At 38.3% G+C, this 24,512-nt stretch overlaps 1 protein-coding gene across 19 annotated transcripts in view; it reads left to right on the top strand.

The window, feature by feature from the left end:
* CHD9 (chromodomain helicase DNA binding protein 9) overlaps window positions 1-24,512 on the top strand; it is a 192,107-nt gene that overhangs the window by 80,802 nt on the left and 86,793 nt on the right. For all 19 annotated transcript variants that reach the window (XM_039502899.1, XM_039502904.1, XM_039502907.1 and 16 more), the window contains 4 exons: window positions 721-832; window positions 10,611-10,757; window positions 22,682-22,750; window positions 22,861-22,916. In XM_039502899.1, coding sequence (XP_039358833.1) covers window positions 721-832; window positions 10,611-10,757; window positions 22,682-22,750; window positions 22,861-22,916 — 384 coding nt within the window. The remainder of the gene's footprint in view (window positions 1-720; window positions 833-10,610; window positions 10,758-22,681; window positions 22,751-22,860; window positions 22,917-24,512) is intronic.

Here is a 24,512-nt window from a genome sequence, read left to right as displayed (position 1 = left end):
TTCACTAATTTTTGCTTTTGTGAAATTGCAAAAAGTCAAAGTTTGCAGTTTTATATTTTTACCATCTAATAATTTACTTGAAGCTATGAATTTTGCATATTATATGATTGGCTTTTAAATTATGTAATGTATAACTATTGTTGTCAAACTAAAGTTTCTTGTATGAGTAAATATATCAGAAGTTCCAAGTTTCACAGAGAGAGAGAAATTATTGCATCTAGGGGGTACTGTAATTTGGAGGAGATAGGTATGGTAAATTGTATCTCTGCATGCATAGTTAAAAGGACCCTGTCAACTCAGCCCCACATTTTCCTATCATAAATTTATTTTTAAACATTTAAATTAAAATATTAACACTGTTGAGGAATGCATGAGAGATTTGCCTTGTAGTGAGAAATACAGATGTTTCCACTAGGCTTTTGGGGATTTAATCAGTAGTAGTCTAACTATTATAAAGTTGCATCCTTGTTATTTAGTGATAACGAATAGTCCAGTCCTGTGCTCCCACTGAAGTCAGTGGCAAAATCAGTAGAATTATGCCTATGTCTCTGCTTCTTGTTTGTGATATGGTGGAACTCTATGGTACTGGTAGTAAAAAGAGTAAGGAAATTAAAGTTATTTTGTCCTGGACAGTGTCCCAGACATTAAATACAAAATGCACAATAGTGTACAAACATGTATGCCCAATCTTAACATTGTCTTACTTTTGTTTTGAAACAGCAAGCTTATAATCACATTGGGTAAAAAGCAGAAGAGAAAGAATGAGTCTTCAGATGAAATGTCTGATACTAAGCAGACTCCACAGCGGTCATTTAAAGATGAGGACTCTCAGGTCAGTATTCATAATTTTTCTTTTGTTTTCCTTTTGAAGATTTTTCTGCACCATTATAGATTTAAACTCCAAAATATTAAACTTTTTTACATTAGTGATACTTATTCGTGAAGCCAGAGGGTTTTTTATTGCTATTGAGTTTATATAAATTGATGTTTGACTCTGTGGTTTCTGCTCTTAAATGAGTAGAATGTGGGACCAAATGTCTGCAAACCAATGATTCAAATACTCTTCCTTGCACAAGAGAGAAATTGCTCATTATGGCAAAAGTGTTATAATACACTAAGCTGTGTTGAGGTAGTGATTATAGTTATATGATGTCTAAATTTCAACACAAATGTGTAGAAACGTTTATATAAATATAATTAACTTATTCTAGTCTTCTATTATCAGGTCATTGTAAACATCAGCATAAAATTTGTGATGATGCCAAGCATCACACTTCATTTTAGGAATACAAAGATACCAGATAGCTTTTAACAAGAAACACAACACCAAACTTCAGATTGTAAGGTTGCTGTGAGGTTTATGGATATAAGGTGGCATAAAAATGATTATCATTAAAAATTTATTAATGCTATTTATTAGGGCTGATGATTAATTGAAGTTCACTCACGTGATTAACTCAAAAAATTAATAGCAATTAAAAAAATTAATCACAGTTTTACTCGCACTGTTAAACAGTAGAATACCAATTGAAATGTATTAAATATTTGTAGATGTTTTTCTACATTTTCAAATATATTGATTTCAGTTACAACACAGAATACAAAGTGTACACTGCTCACTTTATATTATTATTTTTAATACAAATATTTGCACTGTAAATATGGCAAACAAAAGAAATAGTATTTTTCATTCACCTCATACAAGTACTGTATTACAATCTCTTTATCACATAAGTGCAGTTGACAAATGTAGATTTATTTTTTTGTTACATAGCTGCACTCAAAAACAAAACAATTTAAATCATTAGAGCCTACAAGTCCACTCAGGCCTACTTCTTGTTCAGCCAATTGTTAAGACAGACAAGTTTGTTTCCATTTGCGGGAGATAATCCTGCCCACTTCTTATTTACAGTGTCACCTGAAAGTGAGAACAGGAGTTCGCATGGCACTTATGCTAAACTTCCATATGCCCCTTCATGCTTCGACCACCATTCCAGACTACATGCTTCCATGCTGATGATGCTCGTTAAAAAAATAATGCATTAATTAAATTTGTGACTGAACTCCTTGGGGGAGAATTGTATGTCTCCTATTCTGTTTTACCTGCATTCTGCCATATATTTCATGTTATAGCAGTCTCAGACGATGACCCAGCACATGTTTTTCATTTTAAGAACACTTTTCACTGCAGATTTAACAAAACACAGAGAAGGTACCAATGTGAGATTTCCAAAAATAGCTACATCACTCGATTCAAGGTTTAAGAATCTGAAGTGCCTTTCAAAATCTGAGAGGAGTGAGATGTGGCGCATGCTTTCAGAAGTCTTAAAAGACCAACACTCCAATATGGAAACTACAGAACCACCAAAAAAGAAAATCAACCTTTCTGCTGGTGGCATCTGACTCATGATGATGAAAATGAACATGCCTTGGTCCACACTGCTTTGGATGTTTATCAAGCAGAACCCGTCATCAGCATGTTTTCTGGAATTGTGGTTGGAGCATGAAGAGACGTGAATCTTTAGTACATCTGGCACGTAAATATCTTGCAATGCTGGCTACAACAGTGCTGTGTGTATGCCTGTTCTCACTGTCAAATGATATTGTAAACAAGAAGCAGGCAGCATTATCTCCTGCAAATGTAAACAAACTTGTTTGTCTGAGCAATTGGCTGAACAAGAAGTAGTACTGAGTGAACTTTTAGGCTCTAAAGTTTTACATGGTTTGTTTTATTTTTGAATGCAGGTTTTTTGTACATAATTGTACTTTTGTAAGTTGAACGTTCATGATAAAGAGATTGCACTACCTTTTATCAGGTGAATTGAAAAATATTTGCACTGTAAAAATCAAAATAAAGTGTCAAAGAATCAAAAATTCTGTGTTGTAATTGAAATCAATGTATTTCAAAATGTTGAAAATGTCCCAGACTAATTGAATAAATGGTATTCTATGATTGTTTAACAGGGTGATTAATTACGATTAATTTTCTTAATCATTTGCCAGCCTTATTATTTATATACCTTGAGTGGCAAGGTCTAGCAAAACTTTTGAAGGCATGCTGCAGAAGAGTATAAACACCTCCTAACAAAAAGAAGTTAAAAACAACATAGGCTTGTGTGAAACCATAGATGTAGCAATCCTAAGGTGATGAGTCCTTATCTAGATCAAAATTCTCACTGGTGTTAGTTTTAAGAAGAAAAAATGTTGTACAGGATGGCATATATTGAGCTGATGATAGTCTGTTTAGTTTTAATATTAAGATAATAAGACTACTATTCTAAATAGTACCTATGATCAATAAAATTAATTCTCTACCAGCTTTTCAGATATTTTAATATTCCAAGTAGTGATGTCATCATTTTTTATTAATGTGTAGCTCTTTATTTTACACTAAATGCCATTTTCTTTTCTTGGTCTGTGCACATTAATTGTTGTCACAGAACAGTCAGTCACCAGGTGTAAATTAAGCAATATGTTAAATATTCTGTGCTGGGAGGTCCTTCAGATCCTAAGCATTGATCTTCTGCCTAGGCTATGCATTTTTGTCCTGAAGACTTCACTGCTAGGAGTTGATCCTTTTCATTGAGTTGCTGCAAGACCACAAATTGCACAGGAATGTCAGGCAAACCCAGAAAAAGTAGAAGGCAGAGGTATACTCCTCTTGGTAATCCTCCATCATTGAATGCAATGATAGAGGTTTCTTCAGCAACCTACAGTGAAGTATATCTACAAAGTAGCCACAGGCCATGCAAGGAAATGCCCAAGCTTTTCTCATCCATGGAAGAACAGAACTTACTGGGCTTTCATTATCTAGGTGATGCTGGAGAATTAGCTAGTAGTGCTTCCAAAACTTTGCCTGGAGTGAAAGAATAGGAGAATGAGGAAGCAGACAAACTAGGGAAGTGTTAAACTATCTGGAGTTGTCAGGAGTTAAATGTGTGCTGTGCTGTACAAAAGAAGCAAATTTTTCTCTTTCTGACTATCTGTTTCTGCCTCATAAGCCAGTTGGGCAACATTTTGGACAAGAGCTCAGACTGATAGGAGCCTGTGAGGTATCCTCCCATCAACAACCAACCTTGATCCAGTTTTCCCTGTAGCAGTCCCTTTTAGCCATTTCTGCCTACTTCCTTTCCCTCCCTGTCTGTGATTACCGTTAGGTCTAAAGCCATCTTACGTTCATGGTACAAACTGCATCATAGTAAATAAAAATGTCCATATCTGCTGATGGTTTTCTGTGGTAGATTTTACACACTGGTGTAATCATGCCCCAGAGTGCAGAGAGGCTCTAACCAGGCATCTTCAGTTAACAAGTATAGGACAGGAATATTCTTCAGTTCTGGAAGTTCTCCACTGAGAGAAATTTTTCTGCCTCCCAGATATGAAGGACTAGCTGGGGAAGAAAAAACAACAACAACAACAACAAAAATCTAGCCCCAGATAAGCTGCGACTTGACAGATGAGAGAAGTTGCACCACATTTGAACCTACCTTCCCTGAGGTGTATCCTAAGGAAGAGACCCTAGGAACCAGTTGACAACTGATCTGACAACCTCCATGGCAGGAATACCTTCAGAGCTCCTTCTCCTTCCCTTATGGCCCACCACAGTGGGCCTTCTGGAATCTAAGGTCCTGTGTGGAGACTATTTCTTTAGTAGGTATCCTCACAAAAGAGCAACTGCCAAGAGGTGCAGTCACCTGTACCTCAAGACCACCTTCCTCAAGAGGACCCTCAAAAGTTGAGGAAAAGGCAGTGCCATCTAACAAGTTCCTCTTCCTCACTAGACAAGGCAGGTAGCCTCTTCCCCCGTCCTTTGCAATTGATGTCAGTCTTCCAAGAACTCTTGAAGGTGATAGTCAAATCCTTATAAATCTCCTTGGTAGAGGCCCAGGAACCACAACATGTCCTGGCAGATATCCTACACACTTCTCCCAAAGGCGAGATAGCCTTATCTAGAAATGATGTTCTTCTGTTACTATCCCAAATAATATTGCAGACACCAGACACTATACTGCTTACTTGCAAGAGGGTGGACAAGAAGTACTGTGTACCTGCCAGTGGCTCTGAATATCTTTTTTTTCCCACCTCATCCTGAATTCCTTAGTGGTTGATGTCGCAAATGAGAGAAACAGAGTTTGAGTGTCTCGACCTTTCTGAAAAAAGCTGTTCTTTGGCAGTGTTACAGTTCATGGTAGCTAAATATGACTACGCAGATTTCAGCAAGTTCTCTTTTATTAATTATTTGCCGTAAAACCAGAAGGACCTAGTTCCAGGCTCTTGTCACTGAAGATCAGAGGATTGCCAAACCCTCTTTGCAAGCTTCTTTGGATGCAGCTGACATAGCTATGTACCATGCTTCATGACTACAGTCCTCCTTTCCCAGTGAAGTCCAGAATATAGTGGAAGAACTTCCATTCAAAGGCCCCAAGCTCTTCAGTGACAACACGGATGAATCATTTCATTCATTAAGAATTCTAGAGCAACCCGCTGATCGCTGGGCAACCAAGAAAAAATTTAGCAGGTCACACAGCCCAATCGTCTTAGACGATCCCCTGCCAAACTTGCCAGAGAACTGTAGAACCACCCAAGAAGAGGCCCAGATGCCACAAGAAAGGACCTTCTGTTGTCACCTCTCAGCTGGCAACTTCTTCTGAACAACCATTTTGATCCTTCTTTCCAGTCTTGCACCACTCCACCAGACATCCTACAAGACATCATCTTTATTTCAATCTTTCTTGAAGCATATCATAACAGACACAGGATTCCAGAAGTCATGACATCAGGCTGTGCCATTCATTTCAGCTCCATCCCCTTTACCCACTATCTCTCTGACTTGCTGTATCTTTTCAGGAACCGTTCTCATGAGGCTCTCCTAAGGTAGGACGTACAACCCTCCTGCTCTTGGGGGCAACTGAATCAGTTTCCCTCTTTTTCTTCTGGATAGTTCTCCAGATAGTTCTACTTCAGGTACTTTGTGGTACCTAAGAAAAAAGGAGGATGGAGACAAATCCTGGACTCTCAACACATTTATTTAAATACAGAGGTTCAAGATGGTAACTATAGCACAATAATATAATCATTCGATCCAGGAGAGTGATTTGTGGCCCTTGGCCTTCATATTTACATATGGTAGTGCATATTTATATATGGTAGTGCATCCGGCTCACAGATGCTTCCTATAGTTCATCATCGGCAACAACCACTATCAGTATTGAGTACTTTCCTTCAGCCATCTGGCCACCTGGAGTCTTTACAAAGGTCATCTTGGTTGTCACAGTCAATCTGCGGCAAATAGGAATAGTCATCTTCCCCGTCTGGATGACTGGTTCTTCAATGGTCATTCCTTCCCTGAGGTTGTCTGCAACCAACAAAGTCCTAGTCATCATCCACTCCTTGCGCCTTTGACTCAGTGCATAAAAGTCTACCTTGACACCTGTCAGTAGCAGTTGGTCTTAAAACTGACTGTATTAGGGCTACTGTGGTATCATTTCAATTGTAGCAGGTAATAGCATAGTAATAGTAGTTAGCTACCTGGAGTTGTGTTTTATGCAGCAGTAATCTCTTCACCTTGGCATTCCCAGTGAGTACTTCAGTTCTTGTGGAATGGGAACTCTTCAGCCCACCTTCTTGGATGTGGAACTGCTAGCTAAATGCAAACACATTCAGGAAAATGCAGATGCCACCTGAAAGAATACATAGCGATTACCTGCTAGTAAATGTGGCTTTTTAAGAATGTTGCCGCTGCATACTCTCACTGGTTACCCACCTTTCTTCTTTTCTCTGTGTTCTACTTTGATAAGGACTCGGACTTTACAGAAAAATGGAAGCAGTTGGAGACCACATGGCCTCTTATAACATTGGTTCTAAATGTTTGGCAATCTGAGGTTACATGAGAGTTTCCAATTGGCATTGCGTTTTTACTGTTGGAGTAGGCTTTCTCTTTCTTCTTTAGATCCTTTGAAATGTTTCCGTGATGTATCTTGTAGTAGTTCAGCTCATTGTTTCTGTACAGTTGGTTGCTTCCAAAATAGATGAAATCTTCTTAAGAGGTGGTTTTCAGTGTATGTGCATATCTGGAATAAAAATTATAACTCCTTTGCTTTAAGACTTATTTATTATAAAAAAAAAAATCTCTCCTTGGAGATGTGCATCATTTGTGTCTTAGGGCAGTTTCATCTGCAAAGGTTCAGTCAATGATCATAAAGTGTCATCCAGTGAAATGTAATCTCTGTGTATCCAAAGGTATTTTTTTTTATTATAGTGTCAGAAAATAGCAATAAAAAATAGTTGACCCCTTCTAGTATTTTGCAAATATTCTTTATGACCCTGATATATATATACATACTAGAGAAACCAAATAGCTTCAGTTTCCCAGAATGGCTCCCTATAGGTTTAGTTGAAAGCCTGTCTTAAATAAAGCTCACTGGTAATGAGTGATTGAATGAACCTTTTCTCAGTGATTTGTCACAATGTGGAAATCTGATCAGTACAATCTCTGCTTTTTGGAAAGCCTGTATACACCTGCCTTATCAACTGTATCCTTTAACTACAGAAAGATAAACCCAAGGGAAACATTACTTGTACTGGACAGGAAGTTGACTCTTCTGTAGTTACTTATATTCGCAGAGATCTCCTTTTGAAATATCATTAAATGTTTATTAGTCTGCTGCTATCCTGTCACTACCCCATGCAAACCTGCAAGGCTGTTCAGCCTCATTTTTTCATTTAGCTTTCAGATTTTAACATGTGATTTTTGTCTTGCAGATGGTTTCCTGTTTTTACATTCTGGGATGATTTTTTTTGAATCATGTTGTTTAATTCAGTTGACATGTTTAGTTTCCCAGCTGACTTCTGTATTAACTGTGCCCAACAAAGAAGACAACACTACATTAGCTAAAATGTGCCACATTTTTTTTTAAATTTAGTCTTAAATCATTAGTCTGTGTCTTAATTATATACACACATTTCTCAGTCCATGTATCTTAAACATACATGGTTTGTCTCTGAAAAGCCCACTGTTACTAATACATTTTTAGGAAACTTATGTCACCCTATGATGCTTCCTGTGACCTGTCCGTAACTTTGCTTAAAAAAAAAAAACTTTGTCATTGACTAGATCAGTTTTTTGTTAAATTCTAGCTAATATTTTCTGAGTGAAGACTAGGATCTGTGTTTTTAATCCATCTTTTTTTCTTATTCATATGTCCCTTCACTTTTTTTCTTATCTCTAAGCCTGTGCTCTGATCCACTGTGGTTTGCATTTATTCAGCAGTTGCCCTTGCCTTCATCTGTTCCTTTATATTGCAAGTGTTCTAGGATTTGAAATGTCTGACTGAACGGTTGACCTTTTATCTAGCTCTCTTAACTTCTTTAAATCCCCCTCCAGTTTCTTTTTTCATACCGAAAAGCTGACATTTTTTCTATAACTGCCTACATTTTCTCCTGAAATGCCCTCCTTTCAGAGAGAGCTGACTATTGTGTTTTATTAATTATGATGTAGCATTTGGATATTTTGACAAGGACCACCTAATATAGAGAGAGAGCGCCATTCCAATAGGCTTGTGCATAATTATTTTCACTTATATGCTCTCCCTGTTTAGCAAAGTCTGTGATAATGATATTCATTTTTATTGTGTGTGTTCATGCTGATGATGATTTCTGTTCGATAACTTTCCAAAGCAGTGCAGACCGACGCATGTTCATTTTCATCTTCTGAGTCATATATCACCAGCAGAAGGATTTTCTTTTTTGGTGGTTTGAGTTCTGTAGTTTCCTCATCAGAGTGTTGCTCTTTTAAGACCTCTGAAAGCATACTCCACATCCTGTCCTTCTCAGATTTTGGAAGGCACTTCAGATTCTTAAATCTGCGGTCGAGTGCTGTAGCTATCTTTTTAGAAATCTCACATTGGTACCTTCTTTGCGTTTTGTCAAATCTGCATTGAAAGTGTTCTTAAAACGAACAACGAGCTGGGTCATCATCCAAGATTGCTATAACATGAAATATATGGCAGAATGCAGGTAAAACACAAAGCACGTACAATTCTCCCCCAACGAGTTCAGTCACAAATTTTAATTAATTTAATTAATACATTATTTTTTTAATGAGTGTCATCAGCATGGACGCATGTCCTCTGGAATGGTGGCCAAAGGATGAAGGGGCATACGAATCTTTTGCATATCATGTAAATAGCTTGCAGTGCCGGCTACAAAAGTGCCATGTGAATGTCTGTTCTCACTTTCAGGTGACATTGTAAATAAGAAGAGGGTACCATTATCTCCCGTAAATGTAAACAAACTTGTTTCTCTTAGTGATTGGCTGCACAAGAAGTAGGCCTGAGTGGACTTGTAGGTTGTAAAGATTTACATTGTTTTGTTTTTGAGTGCAATTATGTAACAAAAAGAAATCTACATGTGTAAAGTGCGCTTTTACGATAGAGAGTGCACAACAGTACTTGTATAAGGTGAATTGAGGTGAATTTTATTGTTTTTACAGTGCAAATATTTGTAATAAAAATAATATGAAGTGAGCACTGTACACTTGTATTCTGTGTTGTAATTAAAATCAATCTATTTGAAAATGTAGAAAAACATCCAAAATATTTAATACATTTCAGTTGGTATTCTATTTTTTAACAATGCGATTAAAACTGCGATTAGTCATGATTAATTTTTTTGAGTTAATCGCGTGAGTTAACTGCTATTAATCAACAGCTCTAATAGTAACACTGTTGATCAAATTGATAACTTTTAGAAAATACAATTTGTCTCATGTTTACTATACCTGTCTTGTCTTGGCGTTACTTCATTTTTCTTTTCTGTTTCAGAGTGGTAGCCAGGTTAGTATGTATCAGCAAAAAGAACGAGGAGTACTTGTGGCACCTTAGAGACTAACAGATTTATTTGGGCATAAGCTTTCGTGGGCTAGAACCCACTCCTAGCCCACAAAAGCTTATGCCCAAATAAATTTGTTAGTCTCTAAGGTGCCACAAGGACTCCTCATTGTTTTTGCTGATACAGACTAACACGTCTGAAATCATTCATTTGTCTAGGGTCTTAATTTCTGAGAGTCTTTGTGATACTGGTTTATACAAAAATGACTTTTTATTTCATAGAGGAGTCACTTTAGCATATTGTGTAAATCTTCACTTTATAGGTTATTGATTTAGATAGATTAATAGCACACAGTGGTCTTTTGTAGTTATCCTTATGAAATTGCTGTGGGAAAAATTACAGTGCATTCATGAAACAAAATAGCTGTCACTTGAATTTTGTTCCTAAATACCCAGAAAACATTACTCCAGTTTGGCTTCTGAGCTGTAAATACAGACAAAGCCACTTAATTACTTTTATATTTTATTTTATATATAGTGTAAAGAAACATTAACAAGATTTGTAGGTCCAAAATGTGGCCTTAGCATCTCCACACCCTGTTATTTTTATACAGTTAATTTTTTCTTTAAATGTGTACATTTATCAAAATTACTGCTCACTAAGTTTTCTACAGTAATATATAGTGTAGCTGAATGACTGTTTTTAACAAATGTTCAATATAAGCAGTTCTTGCTAGAAAGAATTATCAGTAAAAATATTATTTTGATATTACTGTATTGCAGAAGAGAAGATCAAATCGTCAGGTTAAAAGAAAAAAGTATGCTGAAGAAGGAGAAGGAAAACAGTCAGAGGAAGAGGCTAAAGTTTCTGTGAAAATCAAAAAGAGTTCTGCTCCTTTGCCTGCTGAGCAACCCTTACAGTTATTTGTGGTAAGTAAAAATCCAGACCTGTGAGTAGTGTGAATCTTCCAACTAACTTTACTATATCACGGGTAAAGCTCATTTTGTTAGCCTTATTTGGCAGACTTAGGTCAGTTACCCAGTAATTATGATGCACAGTAGCAGTTGCCCAGGTTCCACACAGTTATCCTCTCCTTTCCAATTTTCAGGTCATCTGGTGTCTGACATAAATGCTACTTTTTTGGAAGGCTGCAGCAAAAACAGTTCATCCGTTATTGAGAATGGGGTTAGAGAAAATTACATTGTTTTGCCAGTGTTACAAAATTATTGTAACTGTTTCATTGAGAAGTTATGGCACCTCATGCTTTTAAGTAGGGCCTTGAAACGTGGTAGGTGGTGTATCCTAGGGTCAGAGAAATGCCTTTACCTGTTCTTTTGAAAACCCACCCCAATTTAGCCAAATTATAAGCCTCTGAAAATTACCATTTCCACGTGCTCCAAAGAGGTTTGTTAGAAAATGGCAGCAAAATTCTCTGGACAGTGCATCTCCACTGAGCATGCTCCACATCTACAGAACTGCCATGTTCCAGCCCAGAGCTGAATTGGACTTTTCCTCCAGTTGCTCCTTCTGGCTGTTGATGACTTCTGTGACTGTGGGCACCAGAGCTGAGAATAAGGAGACTTTTCTCTTGTGTTCTCAATACTCCCCCTGTTGGAACCTAGGCAGCAATGAAGAGACAGAAACCAGCTTTCTTGCTTTCATTGGGTTCAGTAATGGGGGAGGGGCGAGGAGGGAGGGAAGAGCTGTCCATTGGTGGACAGGTACAAGGGACAAGAGAAGGAAAATAGCAACATATTTGTGGGATGGACAGGGAGTAGAGGGAAGAATGGTACAATCTGGGCCAGGGTTTCTGAACCTGGGAAGTCACGACCTAAAATGGGGTTGCATGTGTGTCAAAGGGTCGCATAGGAGGCCTGGGGAATGGGTATCTGGGGGCAGGTCCCCTCTTTGGGGAGGGAGTTGCAGAGCCTACCCCTCATTCATTCCGCAGTGGCAGTTCCCGACATGAGAGGCTGGCTGGGCTCTGCTCCCCATTTAGGAGCATAATTTTGCAATATGGTGCATGGGGTTGCAGTGCTGCTCAGGTTTGGCTCAGATGTCCTGCTGGCATGATGTAGAGTGAGGGAGAAAATTAGAGTAAGTGGTGCTGAGTCAGAGGGGCTGCTCTAAACCTGAGGGGTGCTGCAACCCCAGAGGTCACAGTGCCTGGAACAGGGAGGTGAACCCAGGTAGCCCCAATGGACAGGAGCTGCCGCTACAGTGTGCAAGTTGTAGTTATGTAGTACTTGTTATGTTAATGTGGATATTATATATTGTGGATAAGAAATATTTAGTAAGCCACAAGTGTTTTGCACTAAAGCTTTTTAATGCATCGTGACAGGCCATCGAGGTTTACAAATGAATCCTGAGCCCAACAGGATTGAGAACCTGTGGCCTAGGCAGGGACAGGAGCAGAGTGGGACTGTTATATGCAAAGAGTAATAGAAGAGGGAGTGACAAGAACTGAAGGGAATATGCTGTTGAGGGACATTCCTGGAGACAGGCAGAAGGTGACAGACAGGTAGGCTAAGAGGATCTGTAACAACTAGATACATCATTCCCTCCCAAAACCTGGAATAGAGTCCCAGTGTGCCTTTGATGTCAGCAAATATCCTTGAAACTCATTGATCAAGTGTGTGTTTATCTTCATCCACTGGCAGGCCTACATAGACTTTAATAGCCCACTTTTCCACTAGATCAAATGGTATAGAGGTCTTTGCTGTGGCTAAAGGACACAAGAGTACAAGAATGGCCTACAGGGTAAGACCAATGGTCCCTCTATCCCAGTATCCTGTCTCCGATAGTGGCTGCCGTCAGATGCTTCAGAGGGAATGAATTAGAACAGGGCAATTTTGAGTGATTTGTCACCTATCATCCAGACCCAGCTTATGACAGCTGGAAATCTAGGGGCGCCTGGAGCATTGGGTTACATCCCTGACCATCTTGTATAGCCATTGATGGACCTGGCCTCCATGAACATATCTAATTCTTTGTTGAACCCAATTATACTTCTGGCCTTCACAACATCCCTTGGCAACATGTTCCACAGGTTGACTGTGCATTGTGTGAAGTACTTCCTTATGTTTGTTTTAAACCTACTGCTTATTAATTTTATTGAGTGGCCCATGATTCTTGTGAAAGGGTAAATAACACTTCCCTAGTCACTTTCTCCATACCATTCATGATTTTATAGAGCTCTGTAGTATAGCCCCTTAGTCATCTCTTGTCTAAGCTGAACAGACCTAGTCTTTTTAATCTCTCCTTGTATGGAAACTGTTCCATATCCCTAACCATTTTTGTTGCCCTTTTCTGTACCTTTTCCAATTCTAATATATCTTTTTTTGAGATGGGGTGACAAGAACTGCATGAAGTATTCAAGGTGTGGGCATACCATGCATTTATATAGTGGCATTATGATATTTTCTGTTTTATTGTATATCCCTTCATTATTTTATTATCTATCCCTTCTGTTTTATTATCTATCTACCTAATGGTTCCTAACATTCTGTTAGCGTTTTTTAATTGCCGACGCACATTGAGCAGATGTTTGCAGGGAACTATCTACAATGACTCCAAGGTCTTTAAGTGGTAACAGCTAATTTAGACCCCATCATATTGTATGTATAGTGGAAATTATTTTTCCAGTGTGCACTACTTTGCACTTAGTGACATTGAATTTCTTCTGCCATTTTGTCACCCAGTTTAGTGAGATACTTTTGTAACTCTTTGAAGTCAGCTTTAGACTTAACTTTCTTGAGTAATTTTATATCGTCTGCCCTTACTGTTCACCTCTTTTTCTAGATCATTTATGAAGATATTGAACAGCACAGATCCCAATATCGATTAGTGGGGGACCACACTATTTACCTTTCTCCCTTACGAATACTAACCATTTATTCCTACCCTTCATTTCCTGCCAGTTCCAGTTCTGCTGATGGCCCATGTTGGGGTCAGTCAGATACCATATTATGGAATTTTTGTTTTTTGAATTTGCTTTAAAAAAAACAAACCCACTCTTTGGCAAGGGGTTGTGTGGAAAAAAATATGATGTGTTCATGTAATTAAAAAATGTCTTATGCATTTGCACAAGGGGGCAGAATTATGGCAACCTTTGTTCTGATCTTGCTGAACTTCTGAGTGGTGGACTTTGAAACCTTAACTTTGTTTTAACATTGTTTTTTTTTGTTAATATGTGTTTTTGTTTTGTATGTAATAACTTAAGGCTTGAGATATGGAATATTTTTCTACAAGTTGGGGCAATTGCAAGACATTTTTCCTTTGTCTTTTATAAACTGCACACACCCACACACTTACGCCTGTCTCCCACCTTTTTTCTCTTTTTGTACCTTTTTTGCCTTTTCTCCCTGTTCTTTCCCTTGCCAAGTTTCATACCTTTTTTTTTTAATTTTGTTTTCACTTCTTTATGCTTGTTTTTGTCCCTGGTTTTCTATTTCACCGTCTCTGCAGAGTTGGCAGAAGTGCAGCGCTTTTACACATGACTGATTGAAGAGGAAAAGTGACTAGCATCCTAATCACTTTTTCCTGTCAGTCTTCTTACTGTCCATGTAAAGACTCTTTTCAGCTACCAAGAGCAGGCTGCTAAGGAAAATGGTGTGTATGTTCACCACAACAGATTAACTTTCCATCTCACTATATACAAATTTTGCTGTACAAGCAACCTGAGAAGGATAAGTTACCTTTCCTCTTCAGATGCTGTGGAGTAAGCTGCAAAGGTAACAAGTAACAGCTAGCTCCACGTGCAAAGTGATGAAGTGCTGCTACTTCTGTTTCTTGCAGGTTTGTCAGTCCTGGCTTACTGAGGGCTTGATCTGACGCCCATTGAAGCCAATGGAAATATCCCAATTGACTTCAGTTAGCTTTCTATCGGGACTTCAGTGTTCTTGGAGTAATTGTTCCTATAGGTGCTCCACATATCTGTGTGCCTCTGATCAGAGATGTTGGATAGCAGCGTCCATATAGCTCATGTCTGCACTTTGTATACCCTCATACCCCAATCTGAGAGCATATTAAGCAAGGCTGATCCACTGCTGCTCCTGTTCCTTCTTCACTGCAAAATCCAGCCTAATGCAAGGACTCCAAAGTAGAGGAGAAGGAGGGCAGGTAGTAGAGTACTTGTAGGGACAAAACATCTTGAAGAACTCCAGTTACTGTACAAGTAAGTAGTCTTTCCTTCGAGTAATTGTCCCTAAGGGTACTCCATTTAAGGTAGCTCCTATGCAGTGTCTGTCAGGGGTAGGCAACCTATGGCACGGGTGCCGAAGTTGGCACGCGAGCTGATTTTCAGTTGCACTCACACTGCCCGGGTCCTGGCCACCAGTCCGGGGGGGCTCTGCATTTTAATTTAATTGTAAATGAAGCTACTTAAACATTTTAAAAGCCTTATTTACTTTACATACAACAATAGTTTAGTTATATATTATAGACTTATAGAAAGAGACCTTCTAAAATCATTAAAATGTAATACTGGCGCGCAAAACCTTAAATTAGAATGAATAAATGAAGACTCGGCACACCACTTCTGAAAGGTTGCCGACCCCTGGTCTATGTTAAGGGGGCAGGTGCTGAGGAAGCCTGTCTAGTACAGACTGGAGAAAGGCCATCACAAAGGCAGTATCTGACGTATAAGCATTATGCTAGGGCGGAGTGCTGAGAATAGCTGTGTTTCTAGCTCTTATGATTCACAAGGCATAGGACCTTAAACCTGTCACTGTTCCAAGCACTTTGCCTATCCAGATCTTCAGAGCAATGTAACTATGGAGGGAATTTGCCTATCAAGCACTTCAGACCAGTGTAACTATGAAGGAAAATTCCATGGTTTGAGGGGAAGGAAGGACAATTTTGTGGAAAGGGGTTTTTAAAAAAAACTGAACTGTTCAAAAGATGAAGCAGTTTGGAGTACAGCAACTCCTCACTTAAACTCCTCCACGGATATAAATTGTCAGTCAGGAAATTTAGGCTTGAAATTAGACGAAGGTGTCTAACCATCAGAGGAGTGCAATTCTGGAACAGCCTACCGAGGGAAACAGTGGGGGCGAAGGACCTCCATGACTTTAAGATTAAGCTGGATAAGTTTATGGAGGGGATGGTATGATAGGATAACGGGTTTAGTCAATAGGTCAATAACGTGCCACACTGGTAATTAGTACAAAGGGTCAATGTTGGGATATTGTTAGCCTTTTCCAGAGGGTCTGGCTGGAGAGTCTTGCCCACATGCTCGGGGTTCAGCTGATGGTCATATTTGGGGTCGGGAAGGAATTTTCCTCCAGGGTAGATTGGCAGTGGCCCTGGAGGTTTTTCGCCTTCCTCCGAAGCATGGGGCAGGGGTCGCTTGCTGGGGGATTATCTGCTACTTGAAGTCTTTAAATCATGATTTGGAGCATTCAACAGCAGAGTCAAGGGAGAAAATTAGTTCAGGAGTGGGTGGATCGGCTTATGTGGCCTGCATCTTGCAGGAGGTCAGACTAGATGATCATAATGGTCCCTTCTGATCTTGAATTCTATGATTCTATGAAAGTCATCCCGGTTAACATTGTTTTGTTGTTACGTTGTTGATCAATTAGAGAACGTGCTCGTTTAAAGTTGTGCAATGCTCCCTTATAACGTTGTTTGGCAGCTGCCTGCTTTGTCCACTGCTTGGAGAAAGAGCAGCCAGTTGCAGCTAGCTGGTGGCGGCTTGGAACCAGGTTGGACCGGCAGTCCTCCTATCAGCTCCCCGCTCCCCTAAGTTCCCTGGTCAGCAGCCGCCCAGCAGGCTACCAGTTGCCAGCAGTTCAGCTGTCCCTCCCCGCACTGCCACGTGCTGCTCCTACATTAACAACAATGTGTTAACCCTTGAGGGCTCAGCCGAGTACTAGTTCATCATTTAGCAGTAAGGCATTCCCTGGGAAATAACCCCACCCTCTTCCACCCTCTAACTTCACCCCCTCTACCAAGCTTCACAATCGTCATTGCTGTGCACAGTATTAAATTGTTTGTTTAAAACTTATACTGTGTGTGTGTGTGTGTGTGTGTGTGTGTGTGTGTAATATAGGTTTTATGTCCAGTGAAAAAAAATTCCTTGGAACCTAACCCCTCTTATTTACATTAATTCTTATGGGGAAATTGGATTTGCTTAACAGCATTTTGCTTAAAGTCGCATTTTTCAGGAACATAACTACAGTGTTAAGCGAGGAGTTACTGTATTAGAAGTAGTCCTGGCAGAAATGAATTTGTGGGTGGGACTGCAGGTGGAGGTGCAGGATGATAGCAATTTGCAGCATAATCCTGCAATTTATTTACATAGGTTTAATTCTTGTTAATGTGTGGTGATATTGAACTATCAAAGTAAATTCAGAGTTTTTTGACAGTGTGAACACTGCCTGTTAATGGGCTGTTCAATTTCTAAAATATTTTCTTTTGAAATTTAAAAATAAAAAGTATATCAAATGAGAGGTTTATACGTGTTCACTTAAGATACAAGTATGTAGCAGGCATTATCAATGTATGTATTTTTTGTTATGGGATATTTCCTATATATTTGTAATTAATTATTATCTTTTCTTAAATTGAGAGAGTTTTTTTTGTTTTGTTTGTTTGTTTTTTTGTAAAGATTGATGTCTGGGGAGCCTCAGTTGGCAAATTGTGGATGGAAAACTTGACACCTTAAGACAAGATGTTTGTTAATGAAAAATATGTGCCTGCTGCTTATTCTGTGTCAGAAAACATCCTCTATGTGATATACTGGGATCGCAGAAATCTGTTTGCCATGGAAAATATGGAATTTGTGTTTTTACAGTAAATCTTTAGTTTTTACATTTTGTGAAAAAATAAAAACGTATACAGTAGAACCCTGTTTTATCTGAACCTCCGTTATCCGGCTGTCCATATTAACCGAACCAGGGCTGTCAGCCTGAGCCCGGGGCTCAAATACAGAATGGAGACATAGAAGTATTTGGTATATATAAGAAATACAAATCACAATTCTGTTAATTTTATTTTATTATAATGATAGATGGCACTGGTAGGCTTCAGACTTGCTTAAAAATTTAAATATATCAATAACACATTATGTTCAACTGATACCTGTATGAATTGTGGCTAGGGAAATTCAAGTTCAGCATTTCATTTTAGTCATGGAAAAACATGGATTTTTATGGGTTTTTTATAGGCAATTTTATTTATATATATATATATATATATGGAAAACTAGGATCCCCGGTGATATCAGTTTGATGTTGAAATAATAATTTTGATGACTCAAAGAGAGGGGTATGATTTTAGAAAGTAAACAGTAGAAAATACCTCATGCCCTATTTTCATTCTCAGATTCTAAAAAAGCTAAGGAAGAAAAGACAAACATTCTAGAGATAATTCTGCCTTCTGTACTACCATGATTTTTAACTTTCCATGAGATGTCAAGATATGCTTATGTGGTCTCTAATACTCAAACATTGTTGCTTCCAGATGACCTTTCTATGAGGATAAGAAGTAACCCAACAAATACTTATTGAGATGTTTTTGAAAAAATTGCTTTATAAGATACCTGTATCTTATGTAGGATATATTGTGCTGAATAATGCCACATCTCACCTATAATAAAGTAATATTATAAACCAAACCATCTTAACCTTCAAGCAAAACAATTCAAAATTAAAATATGGTTATTATTAAAATACACTTTATATAAATGCAGTTGGCATCTTGCTAAGCTTTCATGAATGCTATCAGCTAAATGGCCAACTAACACTTATCCTTCTTTGACAAAAATATTAGCCATCATAATTAAGTTACAGTTAAAGATAAGTACCTATTAAAAATTGTGACATCTTACATACTGTGTAGAAAGGAAGTTTATTAAAAGGTTCTGTATTCAGTTCAATCTAGCATTTTCATGAATATATAGAACCCAGAGGGGCTTTGGTTACTGTTTTTGAGCTTCACAGAAATAGGCATTTGAAATTATTTTATACTTCAACTGAAAGAAAAAATAGTGTGATGGATCAGCAAAATGCTAGACATGTTGGAACTTTAGCATTACATCCTTAAATTTTTGACCAACAAAGCACCACTGCAGGCAGAGCTTCAGAGTCTCAATGAATGGATGAGACGATGGTGTAGAGAGGAAGGGTTTAGATTTATTAGGAACTGGGAAAACTGTTGGGATGGGGGAGCCTATACAGGAAGGATGGGCTCCACCTAAACCAAAGTGGATCCAGACTACTGGCACTTAACATTAAAAAGATTGCAGAGCAGTTTTTAAACTAAGAAATGGGGAAAAGTCAATTGCTGCAGCACAGCACGTGGATCAGACAGAGACGTCTCTTAGAGGAGAGTCTATTGATAGATATTCTCTAGATTCTAGTCAGAAGGAGAGGATGGAAGAGGATAAAGTATGGGCCCGATCAGACGAGAAACATACACATAAAAAAGAATCTGGGACATCAGAAAAGGGCAGACAAATAAACAGTGACAAGTTTTTAAAGTGCTTGTACACAAATGCTAGAAGTCTAAATAATAAGATGGGTGAACTAGAGTGCCTCCTGTTAAAGGAGGATATTGATATAATAGACATCACAGAAACCTGATGGAGTGGGGACAGTCAATGGGACACAATCATTCCGAGGTACAAAATATATCCGAAGGACAGAACAGGTTCTCTGGGAGGGAGTCGGGGGAGAGTGGCACTATATGTGAAAGAAAATGTAGAATCAAATGAAGTAGAAATCTTAAATGAATCCACATGTTCCATAGAATCTCTATGGATAGTAATTCCATGCTCTAATAAGAATATAACAGTAGGGATCTATTATCGACCACCTGACCAGGACAGTGATAGTGATGATGAAATGCTAAGGGAGATTAGAGAGGCTATCAAAATAAAGAACTCGATAATAGTGGGGGATTTCAATTATCCCCGTATTGACTGGCTACATGTCACCTCAGGATGAAATGCAGAGACAAAATTTCTCAGTACTTTAAATGACTGCTTCTTGGAGCAGCTGGTACACAAGGCACGTCTCCCACAGGGGGAGAGGCAATTCTCGATTTAGTCCTGAGTGGAGCTCAGGATCTGGTCCAAGAGGTAATTATAACAGGACCACTTGGAAATAGTGACCATAAAATAATATTTAACATTCCTGTGGTGGGAAGAAGACCTCAACAGCCTAACACTGTGGCATTTAATTTCAGAAAGGGGAACTATGCAAAAATGAGGAGATTAGTTAAATAGAAATTAAAAGGTACAGTGACTAAAGTGAAATCCCTGCAAGCTGCATGGACACTTTTCAAAGACACCATAATAGAGGCCCAGCTTAAATGTATACCCTAAATTAGAAAACACAGTAAAAGAACTAAAAAAGAGCCATTGTGGCTTAACAACCATATAAAAGAAGCAGTGAAAGATAAAAAGGCATCTTTTAAAAAGTGGAGGTCAAATCCTAGTGAGGTAAATAGAAAGGAGTATAGACACTGCCAAATTAAGTGTAAAAATGAAATAAGAAATGCCAAAAAGGAGTTTGAAGAAGAGCTAGCCAAAAACTCAAAAGGTAATAACAAAATGTTTTTTAAATACATCAGAAGCAGGAAGCCTGCTAAACAACCAGCGGGGCCCCTGTATGATCGAGATACAAAAGGAGCACTTAAAGACGATAAAGTCATTGCAGAGAAACTAAACAAATTCTTTGCTTCAGTCTTCATGGCTGAGGATGTTAGGGAGATTCCCAAACCTCAGCCATCCTTTGTAGATGACAAATCTGAGGAATTGTCACAGATTGAAGTGTCACTAGAGGAGGTTTTGGAATTAATTGATGAAGTTGACAGTAAAAAGTCATCGGGACCAGATGGCATTCACCCAAGAGTTCTGAAAGAACTCAAATGTGAAATTGCGGAACTGTGAACTATGGTTTGTAACCTATCCTTTAAATCAACCTCTGTATCCAATGACTGGAAGAGAGCTAATGTAACACCAATATTTAAAAAGATGTCTAGAGCTGATCCCGGCAGTTACAGTCTGGTAAGTCTAATGTCAGTACCGGGCAAATTAGTTGAAACAATAGTAAAGAATAAAATTATCAGACACATAGAAGAACATAACTTGTTGGGCAAAAGTCAACATGGTTTCTGTAAAGGGAAATCATGTCTTACTAATCTATTAGATTTATTTGAAGGGGTCAACAAACGTGTACAAGGGGGATCCAGTGGACATAGTGTACTTAGATTTCCAGATAGCCTTTGACAAGGTCCCTCACCAAAGTCTCTTACGTAAGTTAAGTTATCATGGGATAAGAGGGAAGATCCTTTCATGGATTGAGAACTGGTTAAAAGACAGGGAACAAAGGGTAGGAATAAATGGTAAATTTTCAGAATGGAGAGGGGTAACTAGTGGTGTTCCCCAAGGGTCAGTCCTAGGACCAATCCTATTCAACTTATTCAGAAATGATCTGGAGAAAGGAGTAAACAATGAGGTGGCAAAGTTTGCAGATGATACTAAACTGCTCAAGATAGTTAAGACCAAAGCAGACTGTGAAGAACTTCAAAAAGATCTCACAAAACTAAGTGATTGGGCAACAAAATGGCAAATGAAATTTAATGTGGATAAATATAAAGTAATGCACATTGGAAAAAATAACCCCAACTATACATACAATATGATGGGGGCTAATTTAGCTACAACAAATCAGAAAAAAGATCTTGGATTCATCATGGATAGTTCTCTGAAGATGTCCACGCAGTGTGCAGTGGCAGTCAAAAAAAGCAAACAGGATGTTAGGAATCAAAAAGGGATAGAGAATAAGACGGAGAATATTTTATTGCCCTTATATAAATCCATGATATGCCCACATCTTGAGTACTGCGTACAGACGTGGTCCCTCATCTCAAAAAATATATACTGGCATTAGAAAAAGTTCAGAGAAGGGCAGCTAAAATGATTAGGGGTTTGGAGAGGGTCCGATATGAGGAGAGATGAAAGAAGTTAGGACTTTTCAGCTTGGAAAAGAGGAGACTAAGGGGGGGGATATGATAGAGATATATAAAATCATGAGTGGTGTGGAGAAAGTGAATAAGGAAAAGTTATTTACTTGTTCCTATAGTATAAGAACTAGGGGCCACCAAATGAAATTAATGGGCAGCAGATTTAAAACAAATAAAAGGAAGTTCTTTTTCACACAGCGCACAGTCAACCTGTGGAACTCCTTGCCTGAGGAGGTTGTGAAGGCTAGGACTATAACAGGGTTTAAAAGAGAACTAGATAAATTCATGGAGGTTAAGTCCATTAATGGCTATTAGCCAGGATAGGTAACGAATGGTGTCCCTAGCCTTTGTTTGTCAAAGGGTGGAGAGGGATGGCAGGAGAGAGATCACTTGATCATTACCTGTTAGGTTCACTCCCTCAGGGGCACCTGGCATTGGCCACTGTCGGTAGACAGATACTGGGCTAAATGGACTTTTGGTCTGACCCAGTATGGCCATTCTTATGTTCTTATGCTCGGATTATACATGGTACAGAAAATGGATTGAATTTACCTCACCAAAGTAAAAGGTACAAGGATTACTTTAGAATACATTTTGTAAAAATACTCATTTTGTGTTCATCTGGATTTTTTTTTTTTAAATAAACAAAGTGACAAGTTAATAACCAGTCCAGGGAAAGATTTATTGAAAGATTTTTGTCACTGGCTGAAAGGAAACAGAAGGTTTATATACATTAAAGAAAAGAGAAAAAGAAACTGTTTTTGCAGTACATGCTGGCCTTTTAACATACCACTGCATTCCCCAGGCTTTCAGCCTTCCACGTCTCTAAAGAGATTGCCTAGTACTGAGTGTAATCATTTAATTATTTTTCCACATTTATTAGGAGAACCCAAGTGAAGAAGATGCAGCAATTGTAGATAAAATTTTATCCTCCAGGATAGTGAAGAAAGAAGTGAGTAATTGTGACTAAAATGAGGGTGGTGTGTGCACGAGGGAATTATTTATTCTAAGATGTGCTTTAAATGTCCATGAGTCTAAAAAATCTTGAATTTATTTTCTTAGATATCTGCTGGAATGACAATGGAAGAAGAAGAATTTTTTGTAAAATACAAGAACTAGTAAGTATTATAGTTGTTTGTACAAGTTGGCTATTTAAAAAGCAAAAGAAGTCTTCTAGCTAGATATTATCCCATTTATGTATTATAGGTTGCATTGGTTAGAAACATTTTAAAAAACATTTAGGGCCAGATTTTGCCACTTTCCCTCATGTTGAGTTGGTTTTTTTTCTTCGCAAGTACTCCCATTCATTTTTAAAAATGTAAATTGCTATGTTTTATTCAGTTCTTACATTAACTGTCTATGCACAAATTATAAGTAGTGCTTGTACCTATAATATAACCAGCTTAGTAGTAGTGGTAATGTTGTCTAGGAATGACAACTTTTAAAAGATAATTATTTTTAAAAATTTCAATCTCTGACGACAGAGTGAGTTTTCATATATGTCAGATTTAGCAAGAGGTGCTTACCTGATGTTAAATTTAATTTAGTTGGTTTTATATTAAGTAAAATATATGAAGCTATTTGTCCTCCCAAAACCCATCTGTCTTTGTCGCTCAGCACTTGACAATTGGTAAGAATTTTATTCAGAGATATTAAGTAACTGCTAAGAGTATAGATTGGATTCATAGAGGCACAATGAACATCATTTTGTTTGCTTTTTTCAAATTCAGATAAAATGGCATTCTTAGTTATTTAAATAAAAAAATGAAAATTTAAATATTCATTAAGTGCCAAGTATTCCTGAATATCAGCTTTCATTAAGAAAAATGTTTCTAGCTCTTCTAGTTGTGGAGAAGACATAAATATGTGAACAGAAGGTATACCACAAGAGTGTTGTCTTCCTGAGTTTGTAGGAAGCCTGAAATAAGCTTTAGGATATGTGAAGTGCTGCATCATGTTAAATAAGGCCCTTCTGTACTACATATTTTTGCTCCCACAGAATTTGGGAATTCGGGGAATTCAGCATTTTTGCTGCAGAAGTTCCCACAGTGTGTTTACCTGTGGCTTTGCCCTGCTGGGTCCTGTCAGCAGCTGCCTGTTGATTTCCAGCTTTCCCTGTAACAGGTTGTTATTTGGATACAGTGTATATTCCTTACCCGTTTCCTTGGAGCCATGCAACAAGGAGTTGGGGAACCCAGTCTGAACTTCAGCTTGCAGCCATAGAACAAAAGTTGAACCAGAAGTGTAGACTAGTGAGGTGTAGGCTGCCACTAGGGAAAACAAAGAAAGGAGCAACTGAAGCTAGCTACAAGCTCCCCCTTTTCCTGGCACACTTGAGGTGGGGAGGATGTTCTGAACTGGATCACCTGGATGCCATCACAGTTGTTGAGGCCTGTGGAGACAGGTTGCCGAGAAAACTTGGGGGAAAGTATTATAAAACATAATAATTGCTAAAAATAGTAACTGATAAATTCTACATTAGTATTTTCAACTATGAATCAGAAGGGTGTGTTTGGAGGGGGAGTACAGGAATGAAAGGCAATTCCTGGACATAGAATAAATTAACATTGCCATCAAATCTACGGGTCTTGTGGTAGAATTTATGCAGGCTTGCCACGGAGTTTGTTCTTGTAACAAAGTAAAAGGAGTTCTGCCCATAGGAAACAAAATCATATAACAGAGTAGCAGCCGTGTTAGTCTGTACCCACAAAAAG

The sequence above is a fragment of the Mauremys reevesii genome, linkage group 16 (assembly GCF_016161935.1).
Source record: "Mauremys reevesii isolate NIE-2019 linkage group 16, ASM1616193v1, whole genome shotgun sequence".
In the NCBI taxonomy this organism is placed as follows: domain Eukaryota; kingdom Metazoa; phylum Chordata; order Testudines; family Geoemydidae; genus Mauremys; species Mauremys reevesii.
The sequence above is the reverse complement of the archived record's forward strand: the minus strand, read 5'-3'. Positions and strand labels throughout refer to the sequence as shown.